Here is a 19762-nt window from a genome sequence, read left to right on the forward strand (position 1 = left end):
TTTAATATTCAATTCTTTATAGTAATAAACACAACAAAGTTGTAAAAACAAGGATTACCTAAGTGATTGTTAAAGGTAGTGTTTAATATTTCTGTAATCACCATTATCTTCATAAAAACATACCAAGCAGTCACCATGCATCTTAAGTGTTTATCCTTCTGTAAAATGAGATTATCATACAATTCAAGTCTAAAATCACAGTTGACATGTTGATATGACACCGTCTGAAATCTGCATACATAAGCATGATCTTCACCTCACCACTATCACCATCATCATTTTTCTGGAAAAATATATAACTTATGCATCGCATCGACTCATACCAACAGTGTTAAAAACATCAACATCACCAGTCTCTTTCCTGAGGTTCCCTGAAAGGTATTCCCAGATGGGTGAAGACATCCTTCTCAGTGAGCGTGGGTAGTGGTGTCCCCCCATACACCTTCAAACTTCCTTGTCTCAACACGTCGCTGTTCAATGAGTGCTCTGATAGGCTCATGCGTTTTGTCTTGGCCAATGCCCTCATAGAGCGGTTAAAATGTGCCGAGCCGGTGAAGTACATGAGGGAGCAGGCGAACTCGCCGTAGGGCACCACGATGACGTCGAGGCGGCGGTGGAGCCGGCCAGGTCCTGGCAGACGACACACACCCATGTACTTCTTCTGCTCGCCACTCTCCTCATGGCTGACTAGGTCGTCCGTCAGGAAGCCTGAGTAAAAATGTTTTTAAAAAAGAACAAGAACCGGGTCGCATTCATTAGGGCACACCATAGCAAAATGTTTTGAAACAGAAAACACAAACGATCATGCCTAGTGAATTATGATCCATCTCTCAGCTTATCCCACTATTAAATACTTTAAATGAAAAAATAAACGATTAATAATATCATGTTGAAAGAAGATGAATTGTCAATACAAGAGAGAAACTATTAAATGTAGCTATAATTGGTTGGGAATTCACCGACAGTTAATAAATCAAATGCCCTGTATTTGGACGTGTCCTCCTACCGCTCTGGTGGAGGCTCTGTAACACTTTGCTAAAGACACCCCGGTGGGACTTCCCGTCAGGGTGAGAGATGAGGACGTCAACATCTCCACATGTGTCCTTCCCCCGGCGGTACGAACCACAGGCCATGGCCAACAGGCCAGGGTCCAGGAACTGAGCTGCCTCCTTCACCTATACAGTAGAAAAGGACAGGGATATGTTACAGTTTGTCATGGAATAACAGGGCTGCCTCCTTCACATATAGATACTGTACATGTACAACAGGAGAGGAACAAAGTAACAGTTTGCGATATCCAATAATTGTTTTGATTTAGTAGCCCTTTACACTCGTACCTGTACCCATATACGTGTTAAAAATGGCAGATTTGGGCACTAATAAGCGGTTAAATTGGGACGTAGTAACTGTGCAGTAACTATACATGACGTCAGAGCTCAGGCTCTGCGCTTCACAGCGCTGTATGGGTTTGGACTGACAGCCGTTCTGAACTCGAGCACCGCGCGGGTTAAGAAGTTGCCCCCCCCATCTCTCCCAGAACTTGCGCAACATTTGCACATGTTTTTTTGTTCTCTTAGTGAGGGAAATACTTTAAGTTAAGAGGACTCTATGTACTATGAAAGATGAGACGTTGAGGATTATTATAATAAATACCACTTTGATGTCACACAAGCAAGCCAAACACCTGTGAGTCCAAATGTGCACTTCACATCCCCATATCATAAAACTCATGGCATGTACAGTGTCAGCGTTTATGATCACTAGATGACATGGCGTCATACCCTGAGTTGTTCTGAACAGAATGAGCCCATGCTTGTTTATTCTGAAGATAATTTGCCACCTGAATGCACTCATGACTCCTTTCTATGCGCACCAAAATGACAATCTGTTTCTCTGAATGAGCTGGTGAAAGCCTAACACTGTAAGATTGTATATATTAACTTAGCTAGTCATGTTGGCAATAGAACAAGCTTTCAAATCAGGCCCACCTACACCCAGTGATTTATAAGACTTTTGGGATTGTGTAAACAGCAACAGTAATTGTGTGATGGCGGGAATGCAAGGTTGTGTTTTAAACTAAACAACTACAAGTTTACTTGCTCTAGTTTCTCAATGTTACAGCTAGGAGAGGTATATAAGAAAAGTACCTTATAGTTGAAGACGTTTTCATAAAAGTGCATTGAAATTGCACAGATACAGGAACTGTGCACACTTTGGATAGGTGTGTGGCAACTTGGAGACACCAGTTCGTCCTCTCACTCAAACCCTTGTAATTTTTTTGTCTTACGTTGCACTTACCCTAACGTTTTCCAGGGATAGTGTTATCATGTTACAGAATGTATCCAGAGTATTTTCAGATTTCGTTATCAACAACTGAAAAGTACAGTAAATGTAAAATGCACATAAAATCAACAGTGTAATGTTTGGATTCAGTCTTGTGAACTGTTGTGTGCTCACCTTTGGTCTAATCATTTCCCCATGATCTCCAAACTGTTCCCATTCAATTGCTACCATGGTTATGCATATGCTTTTCATATTTCTTATGTAAGAATCATTTCAATTTAGCCCAATCCAAATAGGCCAATTCCCACAAGTGTAAAGGGTTAATGACTGAATTATTCCAGTCTGGGCCATGTTTGTGCTTATTTACGATATTGTAGTCGTATTCTCTTTAAATATTCATTGTATGGCAAAAAAATAAAAATAAGGCTTAATTAGTTCATTTAGACTACATTTTCAACATGTTGATACAACCTAACTGATAAAACGGCACAGTTTTGATTCGTAAAGCTCAATTAGAGTATAATCTTGCACATCATGATATATCATCATCAATGTCAAATATCACAACATTCAATTTAATCATATAAAATCGCCCAACTCTAGACCACACTGAATTAGCTTGTTTCACATACAGTGAAACATGTTACCGTTTGGGATACAATACATGGTGGGGGCTCTCTCACCTATCGAACAGAACAGGGACATTTTGTTTGTTTGAAATACAGTCAATTATGCGGTGGGGGTAGCCTGGGCGCCCAAATTGAATCGTTGTTTCACTATTGTTTTTCTGATACACTATTGTGTTTCACTATTGTCTCAGTTAAAAAACAACTATGAAAAAGAGCAATTCAGCTTGGATCCCAGACCAGTGGTGGGGAGGACCACTTTGCATACAATGTATTTATCATGAATGGTTATGGGTTCCAGACCATGTTTCAAAGTTTTCCCCAGTAATGTTCTCTCAGGGGCCTTCATTATAACATATTACAGAACGTTTGGTTTGTTTCTCGTTCATATTTGGACTCAAAATAACATGTTGTACACGTGTTGAATCTTCAAGACAAGTCCTCAAGTTGTATTTATATTACCTACTTGAAATTAGAAAAGTAAATGGTGTATTTTCATAAAGCCTTGCCGGTCAACAGGGAAGCATTTGCCGTATTCAAGCAGGCCAGATACATTTTGACGACACTACCTATTATTTTGACAAGCCACAAGTCAAAAGGACACATGCTATAGTCATCTTTCTAATCTGCACTTTGTATCTGGCAGCCACAAAAGCAACAGGGAAATCCAAGTAATACTATATGAAAACAACTGGCTTTGTACCCGGTGCTCCCAGTGACCAGGGCCGCGTTTCATTCCAGGATTACGTTCCCTCCCCTTCACAGATCTGATAGGACTGGAATGGTGAAAGCAATAAGGCGAAATCACAGAGCTAGATAGAGGACTCATCTTTGTATCTGTGCCATTATACATGCAACAATCCCCATTTTAAAGTAGTCCATTTTCTTCTTCTTAATTGGCTGATTGCGCCCAACTCATAGGACTCCCCACGCAGTTGACTAATTTAAAGCGGTGAAAGCCCTCAATGGCAATGTCCATGCTAAAACAGGTTATATCCATGATGAGTCCTCTACCTTTATGGGCGTAATCTAGATGAGTTTTTGCTTTACACCCACCCAGTTATCTCAGATCCATGAAAGGGAGAGAACGGAGGCAGAGGGGGAGGAAACACCTTTCTGGAATGAAACACAGCCCTGGTATCTGCTGACATATGATGCGCCAAGTTTCTAAGAGTGAGTTTCCCCCTTTGGGATGCGGCCGGCAGGACTCTGACAGAGAGTGGGATGTCTGCTTTCTCCATCACACACAGACCAGGCTAGAAGGACTGGACTGACAGTCTGCTTAGGGGCCTTGGCAAACTTAAAACATCTGAACTTGGCTTTGAGGTCCCGTAGCATTTCACTTTACAAGATCTCTTGTTCGCAAGGGGGTTAGAGTACTGGACTGGAGACACTTTTCTAAAGAAACTCTCTTAACCCCACTAGATGAAGTGGGAAGAAGAGGCCTGTTTAGTCTATAACTAATATAATGTTAGAATGTTACATTTTAACATTGATTGACCTTTAATGTGGGTGCTTGAAACAATAAGAGGGAGATGTATTACCGTTTTTCAATGGCGGCTGCCTCTTCTCTGGGCATCCGGTCCAGAAAGTCGTCGTAGTGTTTGAGTCCAATTATTTGGTTGTGGTTCAGATTGGCCTTGGTGCGGATGTCCTCCAAAGTGCGGAACCCCTAAGATGGTAAATATATATTTTTTCATCTCATGTCAAATCAATTTGTATCACACTATCAAACACTACAATTAACTGCACACTCCACAATACAAAAATAACAAATCTTACACAGTCATGTGTTGCATGCAAAATCAGAGAGCAAGAAAGAGGGACACACACAGACAAGAGAGACTGACTGTGTGACAACCAAGATAAATACATCTAACCTGTGTGTACCAAAGCTGGGCAGTTTTGGCCCCTGCCCCCCAGATATTGGTGAACATCTCCAGTACTGGCACTGCCTCTCCCAAGTGATCTATCTTACGGAGGTGCCCACTCTCCATGATCTCCATGACCTTGTCAGCCATCTTCTTGCCAATGCCCTGGATCTTACAGGCCTCCTGAAATTTGAGGCATGGTTTAGTCAATTACAAGGAGTTAGAAGGCCCACTGCAGCCATTTTAATACTAATATCAAATCTTTCTGGATAAAAATGATGTACCTTAATGTAATAGTTTTCCATTCAAATGGTCAAAAATAACCAAAAATAGCTTTTAAGCAATTTTATCAAGGACTGTCACGGTGGTGAGGGAAAAACAGAAAACCAACTGTTATTGGCAGAGTGGTTTGGAACTCTGTTACTGGTCTACTAGCTAATTTACCAAGCTGAAACTCCCATTCTTTGGGGAAAAACCTGGGTGAAGAGAGGAGCTGTGCCAGCATATTTTATTTGTGTTACATTAATTGCTATCATTTTTGTATTTATATTTGCAAGAAATGGCAGTTATAGGTGTTATAAAAAAAACACAAAAATCTCTAAGTTAGAAACGGGGGGGCACTACCCTTCCTCCAGGCCTCCCCCCACCGGTACTCAGCAGCACAACGTTATTAAAAAAACCTTGTCAAACCATGCAGATTAGAAGGTCCTGTGTAGTTTGTGTTTTCAACAAATGAAGCAACTATCAGGAAAAAACATTGATCACATTGTCACACTTTAACTCCACTATACACGTCAAGTTGCTTTTCCATCAGCATCTCATCAATGTGATGTTTTACTTGCTACACAGAGCACGTTGTTTTGAGAGAGGAGAGGAGCAGAGGGGGAGTGTCTGTATTCTATTTTTTCTACTGTACTATACATATTAATTGATCATGCATAAGTACAATAGCTTTGGCCCAGTTTTTCACAGGTACTAATAGTTGAACTAAATGATCCTCTAATTTTACAAGTTGCTACATAGTCAATGTAGCTAGCTAGCTAGTAGTAGCAGCTTCGTGACTTCAGAAATCTATGTTAAATAACCATTGGTGTATAGCTGTGGCAATATGCAACAATAAGCAACTATTTCTCATTATTTAAATTCACAAGATAGAATGAACACGATTCTTGAGCTTGACGTAACACGCAGCTTTCATTGATTTAAAAGGAAGCATTTCCTCAATGACTTCATTAGCTGTTATACAATATGTTACAAAACAACAGACTTTTTTATGCACTGGGCCTTTTCTGGCCACCTGAAATTGAACCAGCAGCAATCAATTTATGCATCCATCAATACACGATTTATGCACCCACCTTGGGATGCAGTTGTGTAAACTAACCAAACACATTTCACAATGTTTGCAATAGTGTGAATAGAGAGACAGGAATGAATTATGATGACACAAATACAAAATGGCCGACCATAATCACAAACTATGCAGATATGGGACTAAATAACCTACCTCATAGGACGTGATAGGCTTGTGGTAGCTCTTGAGTGCGCTGACGGCTTTGGAGTAGCCCAGCGCTCTCCATCTGTCCCCCTGGTGCGTGTAGGCCTTGGCCAGCACCTCCAGTTTATCTGTGATGTGCTTGTTGTGGTTGTCAACCTTGGACTGGGAGGACTGGGCACACACCCACTTCCCTGAGAGAGGCTTCTGTTGGGGGTCTGAGGGGGCAGTGGCAGTACTGGGGGTCTCGTCCTTGGGGTGCAGGCCACTGATCAGAGCCTCCAGATCGCTCTGGGAGACGCCATATTCCTCTTTAGTGTCTTGGACCTATGGATACATGAAGTAATGAAGTGTATGATTAGGGCCAGAAGAAGCTATCATGCAGTGACAGGGTTATGGTTAATGGTTATGTGGTCGCCAACCTACAGTCTCTGTTGACTCATTTGGTTTTATTTCATCAGAGATCGGCTGCTTCATGTCCTGTGTGGCTGGAAGTGGGATACTGTTGAGTACGTCTTCTTTGACACCGTCCTTTGTAGTTTCCATGTCTTTGTCTGGGTTGAGTAGGCTGTAGTCTGCTGTATCCAGCAGTCTCTGCTCACTGATGCAGGTGCTGAGCCAGGTGCACTTCAACAGATAAACTCCAGAGGGCAGCCTGTCCACTTTGAGCAGCCTGAGAGCCCTGTCACAGTCCATACTGTCATCCACTACTACATGGGTGACTGTGGGACAGAGGGAACTCTCAGTTTGGCCTCCATTCTGGACAATCTGTTTCTGGAAGATCTGACATCTGGCATTCCCAATGCCGGCTGGTAATATGTGTACGGTGACGCCCTGGAAAGCACTCCCTGAAATGAGATTGTGAAAAAGTAGTTTTACACACGGGGCTTGTTCAACATCGACTGCTGACTGATCTACAAATCTAGCGTCATAAAATCATTATTATTTGTAGATCTGTCAATCAGTCATAATGTGTCCAAAAAGCATTACGAATGTGATGCTCTCAAACACGGGCCACACCTGTAACAGGTACAGTTTCATCAGTCTTCCTCTTTGGTGGGGGGACATCCTTTCCTTCACGTGCCCCTGCTCTCTTCACTTTGGGGAAAGCTTTCATAATTCCGTAGGCAGACATTTCGCCAGGGAAAGGAAGCCCTGGAAAATATAGAAGAGAATGTGACAACTGACACCGGCTAGCTAGCTGGCTAACTTTAGCTGACTAGCTAAATTAGCTAGCAAGCGGACAACAACAACGGCATTTAACTGTTTTGAAAAGCTGGGATTTACTCACTCTACTGAAATATGTTACGTCATATATTTATTAAACTAATTTATATCATTGGTCGACAAACTCTTGAAAATACATATGTTTTACCCCTTTGGACGACCAAAACACAAACCAATGTTACAATGCAGATGGTTTAAAAATAATCTAACTTCCGGTTCGTTATAGACATATTTTTAGTTCTTGCACGACAAAGTAAAATATTTTTCAAGAAAATATTGTTAAAAAAGTATTTATTATTTATTGAGTAAATGTAAACATGTTTTTGACATATTATGGAGTTGAAAAAATATGAAAACTTCATTATACGTTTCACGATGACCTCCGTTGCCGTGGCTACACGTGATGTTTCAGGAAGTGTCAGTTTTTTGCAATATGGCTGTGCAGAGCTGGTCAGATCTCCTAAAAACATCCACGAAAACCGCTCTAATACACGATGGTGAGTGAAACAGAGAGATATAGACAAGTTATCATCATTATTGTGTTTTGTATAACAATATTTACCCTTGCATTCATCTAGTAAGACTTCAGTGTCAATTATAAGCTCGCTAGCATTATCTGCTAACTAACACTAACGTTCACTTTGCCTAGCAAATCTGTTTAGCAAAGATGAAAGCTAGCTAGTTCACATTTAAGTGAATTTCTATTGGTGCTTTGCAAAACTCTTCCCAGGGAAAAGGAAGATACACTATCTCTTTACAGATGGGAAAGAAATGGCAGAAGAATATGACTTGACCACAGATGAGCTCATTGGTAAGCTTGTTTCAGATTAGACATCTTCTAAAAAGTATCCTGCATTAGCTACATTGCTTCCGGTGCATTATATTATTTCCACTCTCAGCTGATGTATTCTTACTTTGCAGTACGAAAGTGGCGTTCGAAAAGCACCTTGAAGGGACAGGGACCATGGGAGATAGAAGTTGGAGAGCCAGTCCCATCTACTGTAGCCTGTTTGGAATCAGATGTTATCAAAGAAAACTATTCAAACGTGAGTTGTATTATACAATATTTACATCTATTATGTTTCAGGCCATGATCTAAATTGACAATTGATTCTAGTTCAATATCACCAACAGCACTCATCCAAATGTGTCAACTAATACTTTTACGATCGTGGAATTCATTTCATTTTCATCATTTCACTATTCAACTAATCATAAATAAACAGTATGCATTTAACAGTACAATGCTTTGTTGTATTTCCTCAGCCTGTATTTATGCGCAAAGACACAAAGACCAGTTTCCTGTGGAGAGTCCGGAACCTTCCGTACCCCAAAGAGGTCTACAACATTTCAGTGGAGCCTGATCAACGATGCTGCATCATACGAACAAATAACAAAAAGTAACATCCGAATAGCCTCTATTCCACTCTCATGCCCAAATGCTGTAATAGTTATGCATACAGTTGATATGTTTCCCCTCCTTAGAAATCTACTGATAAACTGGCCTATATCACTTCAGATATTGTTAACTACATGTGCCTGAAAAGCCACATTCAAAGTCTATATAATTTCTACAGTTGTAACATCTTCACAATGGAGAAGGCCTCCTATATTTTCCTTTATTTTCTTTTGTCGGTGTTAGTTCCAGTTCCTCATATGCAAGTGAGGCTGGCTCTCCTATAGGTGGCACTGTTGACAAAAATATTGATCTCTTGCCTTCAAGAAACCCTTTTCTCACTGCGGTGTGTTGATCCTTTGCAGGTACTACAAGAAGTTTAATGTTCCTGATCTGGACCGAAGCCAGCTGCCATTGGATAGTTCCGCGCTCAACTTCACCCATGCCAATAACACGTTAATCGTCAGTGTAAGTACTCCTGACAACAACAACAACAACAACTAACAAACCAACTACAGTACTTCTCAAATCCCACCTTGGGTGATTTTACACTGCAAGTCTTATATCCAATATTCAGAGACTGATAGACTGATGGGCAAACTTGAGGCTAAACTATAAGTTGATACTGGAGACTAGATTGAAACTATATTTTTGTATTCGTCTCACTTGTATCAGAACATGCCTGTGAACTCAAGGGATCGAATCATTGAATTAGTTAGTAGGCTATCCTAACGTTTGTTCTAAGTATCTGATGAAGAGATCGACCGTTACTTTATGTGTATACCTATCATAATCGTTTTCTCTGTGCTATTCAATTTCTTATTCCTTGCGTTTGTTCAAATTGGCACCCCGTTCCCTATATAGCGTACTATTGAGCCCGACTCTGGTTGAAAGTAGTGCACTATATAGGGAATAAGGAGCCTCTGTTATCCCACTTCAGGCCAAACATTACACTACAGGGTGTACATGGAAGGGAAAGGTGTTTCTGTAGAGGTAATTACCTATTCTGTCTTTCCTTTCCAGTACAAGAAGCCTAAGGAGATATTAACCTTTGAGCACGAGCTACTCCGGGAGGTGAAGAAACTGAAGGGAACCAATGAAGAGGACATCGACTGCAAAACACAATGAAGTGCCAATCTGGAGGGGATGTCACTCAAACAAGTCGTTTTTGATTTGCACTGGTGATACAGTATCCTGTATGTTTTCTACTCTGATTTCTGGTTCTCAATGGGATTCCACTATTGGAAATAATTTGCGCAGTGCCTTTTCCATACTCTCCATTGTGTTTATTGCCGTCGAGGCGGGGGGATGCGGAATTGAGACAGTGAATTACAAACATAGTTACTTGTTCAAACTTGTTCTGTCCAAAAAATATTTGAGAAATGTCACTGCTGTTCTGTAAAAAGTTCTGAATTGTTGTTGTCGAGATACGAACAATTATTGGGTTTAATATGTGATGTTGTCCTTTGAAGATGAATACAATTCCATAACATTGTTAACAACTGTCTCTACATCTCTCTTTTCCCTTAACTATGCAAACTATTAGTTGTTAAAATAGTCCAAACGCAGAGAGTTCATCCCCCTCCCACAATTCTTGGTCTCCTTCCCTTGTAAAACACTTTAACACACAATGCCTTTTCCCTATTCTTTCCACACACACAAACACACACACACTGTTCTCGACCGGGTCGCCCTTACAAGCACGTCCCATTTGTGTTAACTGAATACCCTTATGCTCATGATTGTGCAGCCCAGAGTAGGCCACCCTGAAAGCCATTATGGCCGAGCTAGCCAGTACTAGCAGGTCTTACTGGTCCCCTGAGCCTCGCCCAGTCCTCCAGAGGGTGACTTTACTGGCCCAGAGTCCTCCAACAAATCCTCACGCAATCCCCAAGACTGGGGATAGCCAAGGATAGGTATGGAGCTTGGATGACAGAAGCACTATATTACTGGGAAGTGAACAAGTCGTATGCTTCTTTGTAAATATAGGTTCTTGCATGACAGTAGTACTGAATTACCGCAAAGTGGAAAAAGGTTGTAGGCTCTTTTGTAAATCGAGTACCACGGTGAGCCACAATGAGAAACGTTATCTGACTGAATGCTTGCTAACTTTAACCATCAAACTCTAGAGAGATGAGTAACAAGACATTATATCTGACTAAGCTAATATGACTGAGTTTTGACCATCAACGTTTGATTGAAACAATGCTGCAAAAAAGGAACAATTTCATTTAAATATAGATTCCTCTAACCTAGTGGTGATTCTTTGCATTTCTGGGACTCTATGTGCCTAACCAAGTGAGCAGTACAAGGGCTAAACACAGCCACTAAACCACAGGTCACTTGCTATTGTGCTTTGCGTACTTCCTAAAGGGGAGGAGATATGTCATGGGATTTGGGATCCAGATCCAACCAAAGCATAAGATCTGAGAAAAGAATTCTCAACGAATTTCTCAAATCAAGAGTTGCTGTTGGATTGCTTTGACTTTGTGCTGTCCAAATAAAATCTTGGACACGGAATGAAACGACCATTTGGAGGGTGATTTGCGTACACTGCTGTCTTTTCTCATTTGGCAGAGCAGGATAATGCTTCAATTAATGTGCATGATGTGTCCTAGTAGCAATTGAGCCATGAGGATAGCCACTCATTTCTCAATAGGAGTAACAATAATAACACAAGTTCAGAGTTTTTATCCTGTCAGATTTATTGAACCTTTTTGATCACAGCTTTCAGTTGTTCATTCGTTTGCAAGTCCTCAAAGCTGGCGGCGCTTGGCGCTTAGCTATACTGAAAAACCATTCCTCATATTTGGAATCCGGCCTTTAGCAAACAACCAATAGGACATCCAGACTTCAAACAGTGAGAAAGAAGAGAGGAAGGGAATATAGAGGGTCTGCTCTGATTCTGTGGTGCAGCCAGGCCGACCGGGTCTTCTTCCCCGTCATCTTATTCTGTTGTGCAGCCAGGCCGACCGGGTCTTCTTCCCGTCATCTGATTCTGTTGTGCTGCCAGGCCGACCGGGTCTTCTTCTCCGTCATCTGATTATGTTGTGCTGCCAGGCCGACCGGGTCTTCTTCCCGTCATCTGATTCTGTGGTGCAGCCAGGCCGACCGGGTCTTCTTCCCGTCATCTGATTCTGTTGTGCAGCCAGGCCGACCGGGTCTTCTTCCCGTCATCTGATTCTGTTGTGCTGCCAGGCCGACCGGGTCTTCTTCCCCGTCATCTGATTCTGTTGTGCAGCCAGGCCGACCGGGTCTTCTTCCCCGTCATCTGATTCTGTTGTGCAGCCAGGCCGACCGGGTCTTCTTCCCCGTCATCTGATTCTGTTGTGCTGCCAGGCCGACCGGGTCTTCTTCCCTGTCATCTGATTCTGTTGTGCTGCCAGGCCGACCGGGTCTTCTTCCCTGTCATCTGATTCTGTTGTGCTGCCAGGCCGACCGGGTCTTCTTCCCTGTCATCTGATTCTGTTGTGCTGCCAGGCCGACCGGGTCTTCTTCCCTGTCATCTGATTCTGTTGTGCTGCCAGGCCGACCGGGTCTTCTTCCCTGTCATCTGATTCTGTTGTGCTGCCAGGCCGACCGGGTCTTCTTCCCTGTCATCTGATTCTGTTGTGCTGCCAGGCCGACCGGGTCTTCTTCCCCCTGTCATTTGGACTCTGCAGGTCATGCTCAGTTGCTCCTGGGAGAGAGAGGAGGGTTTCTTTCTGCCTCGTCCTTTCATTCCCGAAGGCCTCTTCCCAGCCATTCCCCCTCTTTCAGCCGGTGCCACATTTTACCACACTGAGCCCCGGTGCTCTTTCGCTTTCCCTCCCTCCCTCCCTCCCTCCCTCCCTCCCTCCCTCCCTCCCTCCCTCCCTCCCTCCCTCCTGTGAGACTAGCTTCTTTTTGATAACTGACCCCTCCTCGTGTTATTATTCGAACCCACTATTGTATAACATGTCCTTTTATATGAGGGCCACAAAGGGCCCATTTGACCACAGGGTTACGGTGTGTGATCGTGAGAAATGCAACTACATGGTGGTAACCTTTGTCTCGAAACAAAATTGTGGGCTGACCTCGTCTGCTTTTAATGCATAGCCCCAACTATTCAGGCCCAAGTCTCACTTGCTGAGCACATTGAATTGCAGTAGCCTGTCACAGATATCGCCCCTTAGTTATCTGGGTCTCCAGTTTTTCAGGCAACATTAGAACCTTTGGGACCCCAAAGTGACCCAGCTAGAAAAATAGTTAGAAACGGCGCATTGACTCAAAATTCTTTCGTGATTTTAATATACACTCTACAATAAATATTTCCATCATTTAAAAGTATTTTTACAAATCTCCCAATTTAAAATATATTCATATATGTAGAAAACAGACTAACGAAAATGAACGCAAATGGCCTCCTAAATGCAAAATAAAGTGTTTTACGTGTATTCACTGTTAATTAGTTGATGCAAGCACATGATGATCCAAAGCTAGCTGCCATGTAATGTGTATTCATTATCTCTCTCATAACACCCTCTCTTTATAGCTGTGTAGGGTTATCACTAAGCCCAAGATGTCCTTTCTTTCATTCAAATCTCATCGAGTGCTTGAGCACTAAAATCGTCCTCTGGTTATAAAAACTCTTTCCTGCAAATAAACCTCGGTCTGATGTAGCAGATTAGATAGTCTACTCATTGTTTTAGACACAATCCAGTACAAAACACAACAAAAAGGAGTCCTTGCAAGGAGCAGAAATGTGGTAGTGGTATTTTAGTTTGGTGTGTTCCCCTCCCTATGCTTCCTCTTCTTCTTCGTCTGTTCTTTCCTCAGTGGGCCCCTGAGCTGTGGTGATGGGTATGTTTAGTCCTCCGGGGGTGGAAGGGGACCACGGGGAGGGGGAGGACATCAAAGGGCTGGGCGTCACCCAGGAGGTGGCCCTTGGGCTGGCGTTTCATGAAGTGGGCCTCCCTCTGGTGTTGCTTGGTCCTGGAGGCCTTGCGGGGCCTTCCTTTACGCGTGAAGGCCATGTACCAGCCCTCATATTTAGCGTTCTGGAGAGCAGTGTAGTTGTTCTCCAGAACGATCTCTGTGAAGATGCAGTCTTTACCACGACCCTTCCGCTGTTAGAGAGAGGGTGTGGGGGTGTGTGGGGGGGGGTGGGGGGTGAGAGACCGAATGACAGAATGAGTTAAGGGGTCAGTCTCTGAGGATATTAAAATATTGTTTTGACAGGTAAATTTCCTATCAATCCTTCAAGTTTCTTCCCAAATCATGTCCAACTCCCTACAAGGGCTTTTCTGGTCATAACTCAGGTGAAGAGCCTTACACAGGATAGACATAACTTTTCTCTGAAACTTTGTACTCATGGTCACAGTCAAAATGATGACAGAACTTATTGAACTCAACCGACCTCCAGGGCTCACATGAAAAGAGATGTACATTTCAATGTGACTTCCCTAAATAAAGGATTAATAAATAAATTGAATGTTTACCTTGCCAATCAATTTCCCCGTCTTGTTCATGCAGATGTAGTAGCCCGTCTTTGCCCCTTTTATCCGAATACGACTACCAAACGTGTCCGTCTCCACCACAAGTTTGGCTAGAAAAACATAAAACACATCATATCTTTATTCAGCTCAGATACAATGCACAATAATTCTCAAGCTTATGAGGTTATTCTATTTTTGAATAAAACCCTTGTGAAAAATAATCAAATAGCGGTATCATTTGAGACTGAGTTGAACTTGAAGACTGTGAGACTATGCCGGCCCAGTAGTATTGACGTGATGACATCAGAAAGGGTGTGAAGTTATTGCAATGACTGGTTCCGGATGACTACATTTAACCTCGATCTAATAACCTTAAGTTATGTATTATATTATGATGACTTTAGCAGAGTTGTACTCCTCGTTATCATGGCATCAACCTTGCATGCAGTGGGGAGACAAGTATTGTATATGGCAAAACATTCAAACATAAATCAAATTCGAAAACATTGGCTAAACACACTCAAGTCTTTTAGAATAGCAGCAAGTGGCTTTGACTTCGCACTGAGCCATTGTCATTGAACGGCTATAAAATGCCGCGCTACGTTCCACTTAGATGATGGGGAGGAAGGAGGAACGAGGGAGTGAGAGAACATAGCGGTCAGCGACACAGCCACAAAAGCACCGAGCAGTGGTCAGATTTGGGCCTGCTACAAGAGTGACACCCACTTAGGACATGCACGCTCGAGCCAAGGCGAGGTGTGTGTGTGTGTGTGTGTGTGTGTGTGTGTGTGTGTGTGTGTGTGTGTGTGTGTGTGTGTGTGTGTGTGTGTGTGTGTGTGTGTGTGTGTGTGTGTGTGTGTGTGTGTGTGTTTGAGGGAGAGGGAGGGAGAGGGAGGGAGAGGGAGAACAGAGAGATAAAAGATGGGATAAAATGAAGATGCTGACTTCACCGCTCTTTATAAACCGAGTCATACATTGAGTTGTAAAGCAATGAACATTCCTCATTAAAGTACAATCCAAAAAGCAGGCGGCAGGCATAGGGAGAAATAGATTGTTGTGGTGGAAAGATGGCTAGACAGACCCCCAAAAAATACTTTGGTGACAGGAATTTGCTCCCTTTAAAATGTCAGACAATTTTTTCCATGTGGGGAGAAACAATTCCCAACCTTGCATAGATTTCATCAAAACAGCTGTATATTGTACACTTTGTCCATAGGCTAAACTCTAAGAAAATAAATTCTAAAAGGGTTCTTTATCTGTCCCCATAGGATAACCCCTTTTGATCCCAGGTAGAACCATTTTGGGTTCCATCTAGAAACCTCTGTAGAAAGGGTTCTACATGGAACCCAAAAGGATTCAATCTGCAACCAAAAAGGGTTCTTCAAAGGGTTCTCCTATGGGGACAGCCGAATAACCTTTTAAGGGTCCAGATAGCACCTTTTTTTCAAATAGTGCACAGGAGGCCTATGAATACGTCTAAACCACCACTGTTGAGAAATACAACGTGTTAAAACGTCATGTGGATGAAACAGTGCAACAAAGTTGCCCTGAGAAATGTTGTGCTAATTATTCCACTTGGCAGAAATGCAGTTTACCCAAACCCGTCCAAAGACAATGCATTGTGTCTAAGGGCCATTCAGCACCACTCTGGATAAGTGAGTTAAAACAATTCTGTTTTATCAATTACATTTATCACATTGTTGTCATTCTCGTGGCTAATGTCAATCAGTCACTGATATGTTAAACCACTAAATCGCATGTAAAAATGTCGTACTTTTTTTTGGTATGTTTAACTTAAGCAGATATGAATGAATGTATGTTTTGTTCAAAGGATGGACTTGAGAGAGCTACTGTATATTTATATCATTTAAATATTTCGCTATTTGAATATTCATTGACATGTGTCCATCAAAGACCAATGGGGGACAGAATTAAATAAAAACACATTCGCCTAAAATAACTTTGGATAAAAAAAATAGGGCCACTCAAGGTTATGAAAATTGCAAGTCATATTTCTTTCTTTCAACCGCTTCTGAGCGGCTAAACTACTCAGTAAATGTTAAGAAGGTAGAAAGTAAGACGAGTTCTGATGTGTTTACCAGATATTCTGAGTGGGTTTCTCCCCAGAATCCCAGTCCAGAACAATACTATATAATCCATTTCGAATGCATTTTCTATTTCCCGCCGCCTACTCAAAACCTAAACTTCTTCATGCTAAATAGAACTGTTTGCTTTTTAAATGGTAACATTTTCATAATATGTTCTTCTCCAATAGCCCTACATGACTTGTAAATTGACGTGTCCATAAATAGATTTAAGTAATTTTAAAATCTGGAATAGGCCTGTTAAATCCTATAATTATTTCGAAGATGCCTAGGCCTACTTGGTGATTTATTCGTTTCTTACCGTGCACAGCTCCGTCGTCGCCCATGGCATTCACTTTCTTATTACCCAGAACCTGGACATGTTTACCGCTGGTCCGGCTGTAGAGCTGGTAGGTCCGAATCAACCGGCGGCTCATCCGGTCAGACAACCGGCACTGCTCGTTCACATGGTGCTTGAAATTAGGAGGTGGGGAGTGGGACTGCACTGTGTTCTATCAAACAAGAAAAACACGCAATAAAAAAGCATGACTAAAAACATTGAAGTATAAAAATAAAAACACCAATGAGAGCATAGCCGAACTGATAATTAATGCGAATTGATGTTCAGTCTAAATGAATGAGAAGCAGATCAAGTTATTTTCCAACTAAAACATATTTATATATATGCTTTTCACATGGAGTTAGGCTATAGGCATTTCAAAGGGAATTGCGGGCACATGGTTTTTAGAACCGTGAGTGTTTGGGGAGATGCACGCAGCGAGTCCGCTGTCCTCACTCGAGATGACATGCCTATGATAGGTTGTTTTACCACGAATGATCTTTCACCCCCATCTCCCTTAGCTATATCCCTTAACGATTATTTTTCAATTCAGCCATACGCCATCCCCATATGTTTTAACAGTTACCTTTTAGGCTCGCGGTTACGTCTTTTCAAGATGTTTGACTTGTTGCCAACTGCTTAGGCCTCGTAATAAAATGTTTTCATGGTTATTACACATTTACTGCAGATATGCAAACGAATTGGATTAATATCAATAAGAATAAAAACGCTTGTAAATGGGTATAATTAGTTGCATTGATGGACTGAAATCTTTTTAAGGGGCTATGAAATGTTATTGTATGCCCATTGCTCTGCAAACGCCATAAAAATCCATGCAAGTTCGTACCTGTGTGTAAAAACACAGCGCTAAGAACTGAAGTAACCTGAAACATAAAAAAGAAAAAATAATCATATTTATGTTTGATATACATTTCCAAATATGTCAAGTAACTGTATAGGCCTATATAGACAATTCCTTAAATATGAACAGTTCAGTAGTATAATAACTCACAGGTAGCCTAATCTCGATGTTCTAAGCCTCATATTGAAATAAGTCAAATATTTCTTCATGAATTCCACTATTCCAATTCCACATGAGTTCTCTGGGAAATAACAGTCCTTCCCAGCGGCAATTTCAGCTTGGATTTGATCTCCCTTCTGTTACAGCTTATAAAATGATAGCCCGACGATGGAGATCCAGAAACAACTGAAGGTTCGGTCCAATGTTCCAGGTAGGATTCACATTCACTCATTGACAGTATTCACAATAAAACGTTCCGGGACGATTTAAAGACGTTCAGGGGGCCATCCAGAATTACAAGTCCCAGGGATAGAGATCGCACTGTGATCAAGCGACCACCGTTATTCCACCAGTCGGTCAATTCCCTCTCGTGTCAATCATCCCTCCTCTGCAGAATCCAAGGTCTTCTTTGATGTTGCTTAGTAGAGATAATGTATATCCCGGTTGCTTTCGTGGAATTGCAATACATCCGTATGCACTGGTGGGATGGAATTATTACGCGCATGGAGATTAGCCTATGTGTATGCATATTTTACGCGCGACAGTGAGGAGATGCATGTCCATTCAATAACTTAAAAACAATTGAATCTTGAATAGATATGAATAAACAATGGTAGCGAAATGTATAGGTCTATGTATTTACAGCCACTGGTGATGTTTGCCTCTCAAAGAAACGCTGTTAGATGGTCGGTATAGCGGGGCTCCAATGTCAACCTCCCACACGTGTGTTTCTTGTGGTCCCGTTTACTTCAGAATAGAGCGGCTCCTGCCCTCGACATTTAAATACTTTCACTTGCGAGAAAGGCAATATCCTTGCAGAGTGCAGGCGGAGCCTTTGGTGGGAGATAGTAACAGGCTGAGGAGGACTGAAAGTGGCATGTATTGATTGACACCTGACCATGTTGAGGTATTTCACAAATATGAGCCACATTAATTGACTTAGCTTTGTGCCTTATTAGGCTACTTCCAGTGTTGGGATTGTTTCACAAGTTATCAAACATTAATGTTTCAGCTCAATTCTTGATCATATAATAATATATTAATAATATATGCCATTTAGCAGACGCTTTATCCAAAGCGACTTACAGTCATGTGTGCATACAAAACATGAACAATCACGAACAAACCTATTCATTGTTATTTGTCAACAATTCAATCAACTAATTAATGTCCAATAAACCATGAATAAAGGTTAAATACAAATATGAATATAATGTAGATATTGTCCCTACTGCATCACACAACAGAATAGCAAGGAAACAAAGCCTCTGTTCCCTGGAATCTACTTAAGAAAATATACAGCTACATGAACCTCTTCCCCTACTGCAGGTTAGTGGTTGTTTCATACTGCAGGTTAGTGGTTGTTTCATACTGGAGGTTGGAGGTTGTTTCATACTGGAGGTTAGAGGTTGTTTCATACTGGAGATTAGAGGTTGTTTCATACTGCAGGTTAGTGGTTGTTTCATACTGGAGTTTAGAGGTTGTTTCATACTGCAGGTTAGAGGTTGTTTCATATTGGAGGTTGGAGGTTGGAGGTTGGAGGTTGTTTCATACTGCAGGTTAGTGGTTGTTTCATACTGGAGGTTGGAGGTTGTTTCATACTGGAGGTTAGAGGTTGTTTCATACTGGAGGTTAGAGGTTGTTTCATACTGGAGGTTAGAGGTTGTTTCATACTGGAGGTTGGAGGTTGTTTCATACTGCAGGTTAGTGGTTGTTTCATACTGGAGGTTGGAGGTTGTTTCATACTGGAGGTTAGAGGTTGTTTCATACTGCAGGATAGAGGTTGTTTCATACTGCAGGTTAGAGGTTGTTTCATACTGGAGGTTAGAGGTTGTTTCATACTGGAGGTTGGAGGTTGTTTCATACTGCAGGTTAGTGGTTGTTTCATACTGGAGGTTGGAGGTTGTTTCATACTGGAGGTTAGATGTTGTTTCATACTGGAGGTTAGAGGTTGTTTCATACT

At 41.8% G+C, this 19762-nt stretch overlaps 3 protein-coding genes across 3 annotated transcripts; 1 reads left to right on the forward strand and 2 right to left on the reverse strand.

The window, feature by feature from the left end:
- Nucleotides 1-7739, reverse strand: LOC124003207 (DNA polymerase lambda-like). Its single transcript, XM_046311286.1, has 9 exons — nt 7651-7739; nt 7296-7430; nt 6702-7123; nt 6288-6602; nt 4790-4963; nt 4454-4581; nt 2097-2121; nt 1007-1175; nt 1-708 (listed from the first exon to the last, which is right to left on the reverse strand). Exons 2-9 carry the CDS (start codon nt 7408-7410, stop codon nt 347-349), a joined length of 1710 nt encoding a protein of 569 aa, XP_046167242.1. The 5' UTR covers nt 7411-7430; nt 7651-7739; the 3' UTR covers nt 1-346.
- Nucleotides 7740-7856: 117 nt separating this feature from the next.
- Nucleotides 7857-11835, forward strand: LOC124003727 (protein DPCD-like). Its single transcript, XM_046312272.1, has 6 exons — nt 7857-7999; nt 8233-8313; nt 8424-8548; nt 8769-8902; nt 9264-9366; nt 9922-11835. Exons 1-6 carry the CDS (start codon nt 7906-7908, stop codon nt 10024-10026), a joined length of 642 nt encoding a protein of 213 aa, XP_046168228.1. The 5' UTR covers nt 7857-7905; the 3' UTR covers nt 10027-11835.
- Nucleotides 11836-13691: 1856 nt separating this feature from the next.
- On the reverse strand, nt 13692-18536 carry LOC124003208 (fibroblast growth factor 8b-like). Its single transcript, XM_046311287.1, has 5 exons — nt 17791-18536; nt 17626-17662; nt 16761-16950; nt 14358-14464; nt 13692-13985 (listed from the first exon to the last, which is right to left on the reverse strand). Exons 1-5 carry the CDS (start codon nt 17847-17849, stop codon nt 13692-13694), a joined length of 687 nt encoding a protein of 228 aa, XP_046167243.1. The 5' UTR covers nt 17850-18536.
- Between the last annotated feature and the right edge of the window lie 1226 nt (nt 18537-19762).

This window comes from Oncorhynchus gorbuscha, linkage group LG18 (genome assembly GCF_021184085.1).
Source record: "Oncorhynchus gorbuscha isolate QuinsamMale2020 ecotype Even-year linkage group LG18, OgorEven_v1.0, whole genome shotgun sequence".
Taxonomy (NCBI): Eukaryota; Metazoa; Chordata; class Actinopteri; order Salmoniformes; family Salmonidae; genus Oncorhynchus; species Oncorhynchus gorbuscha.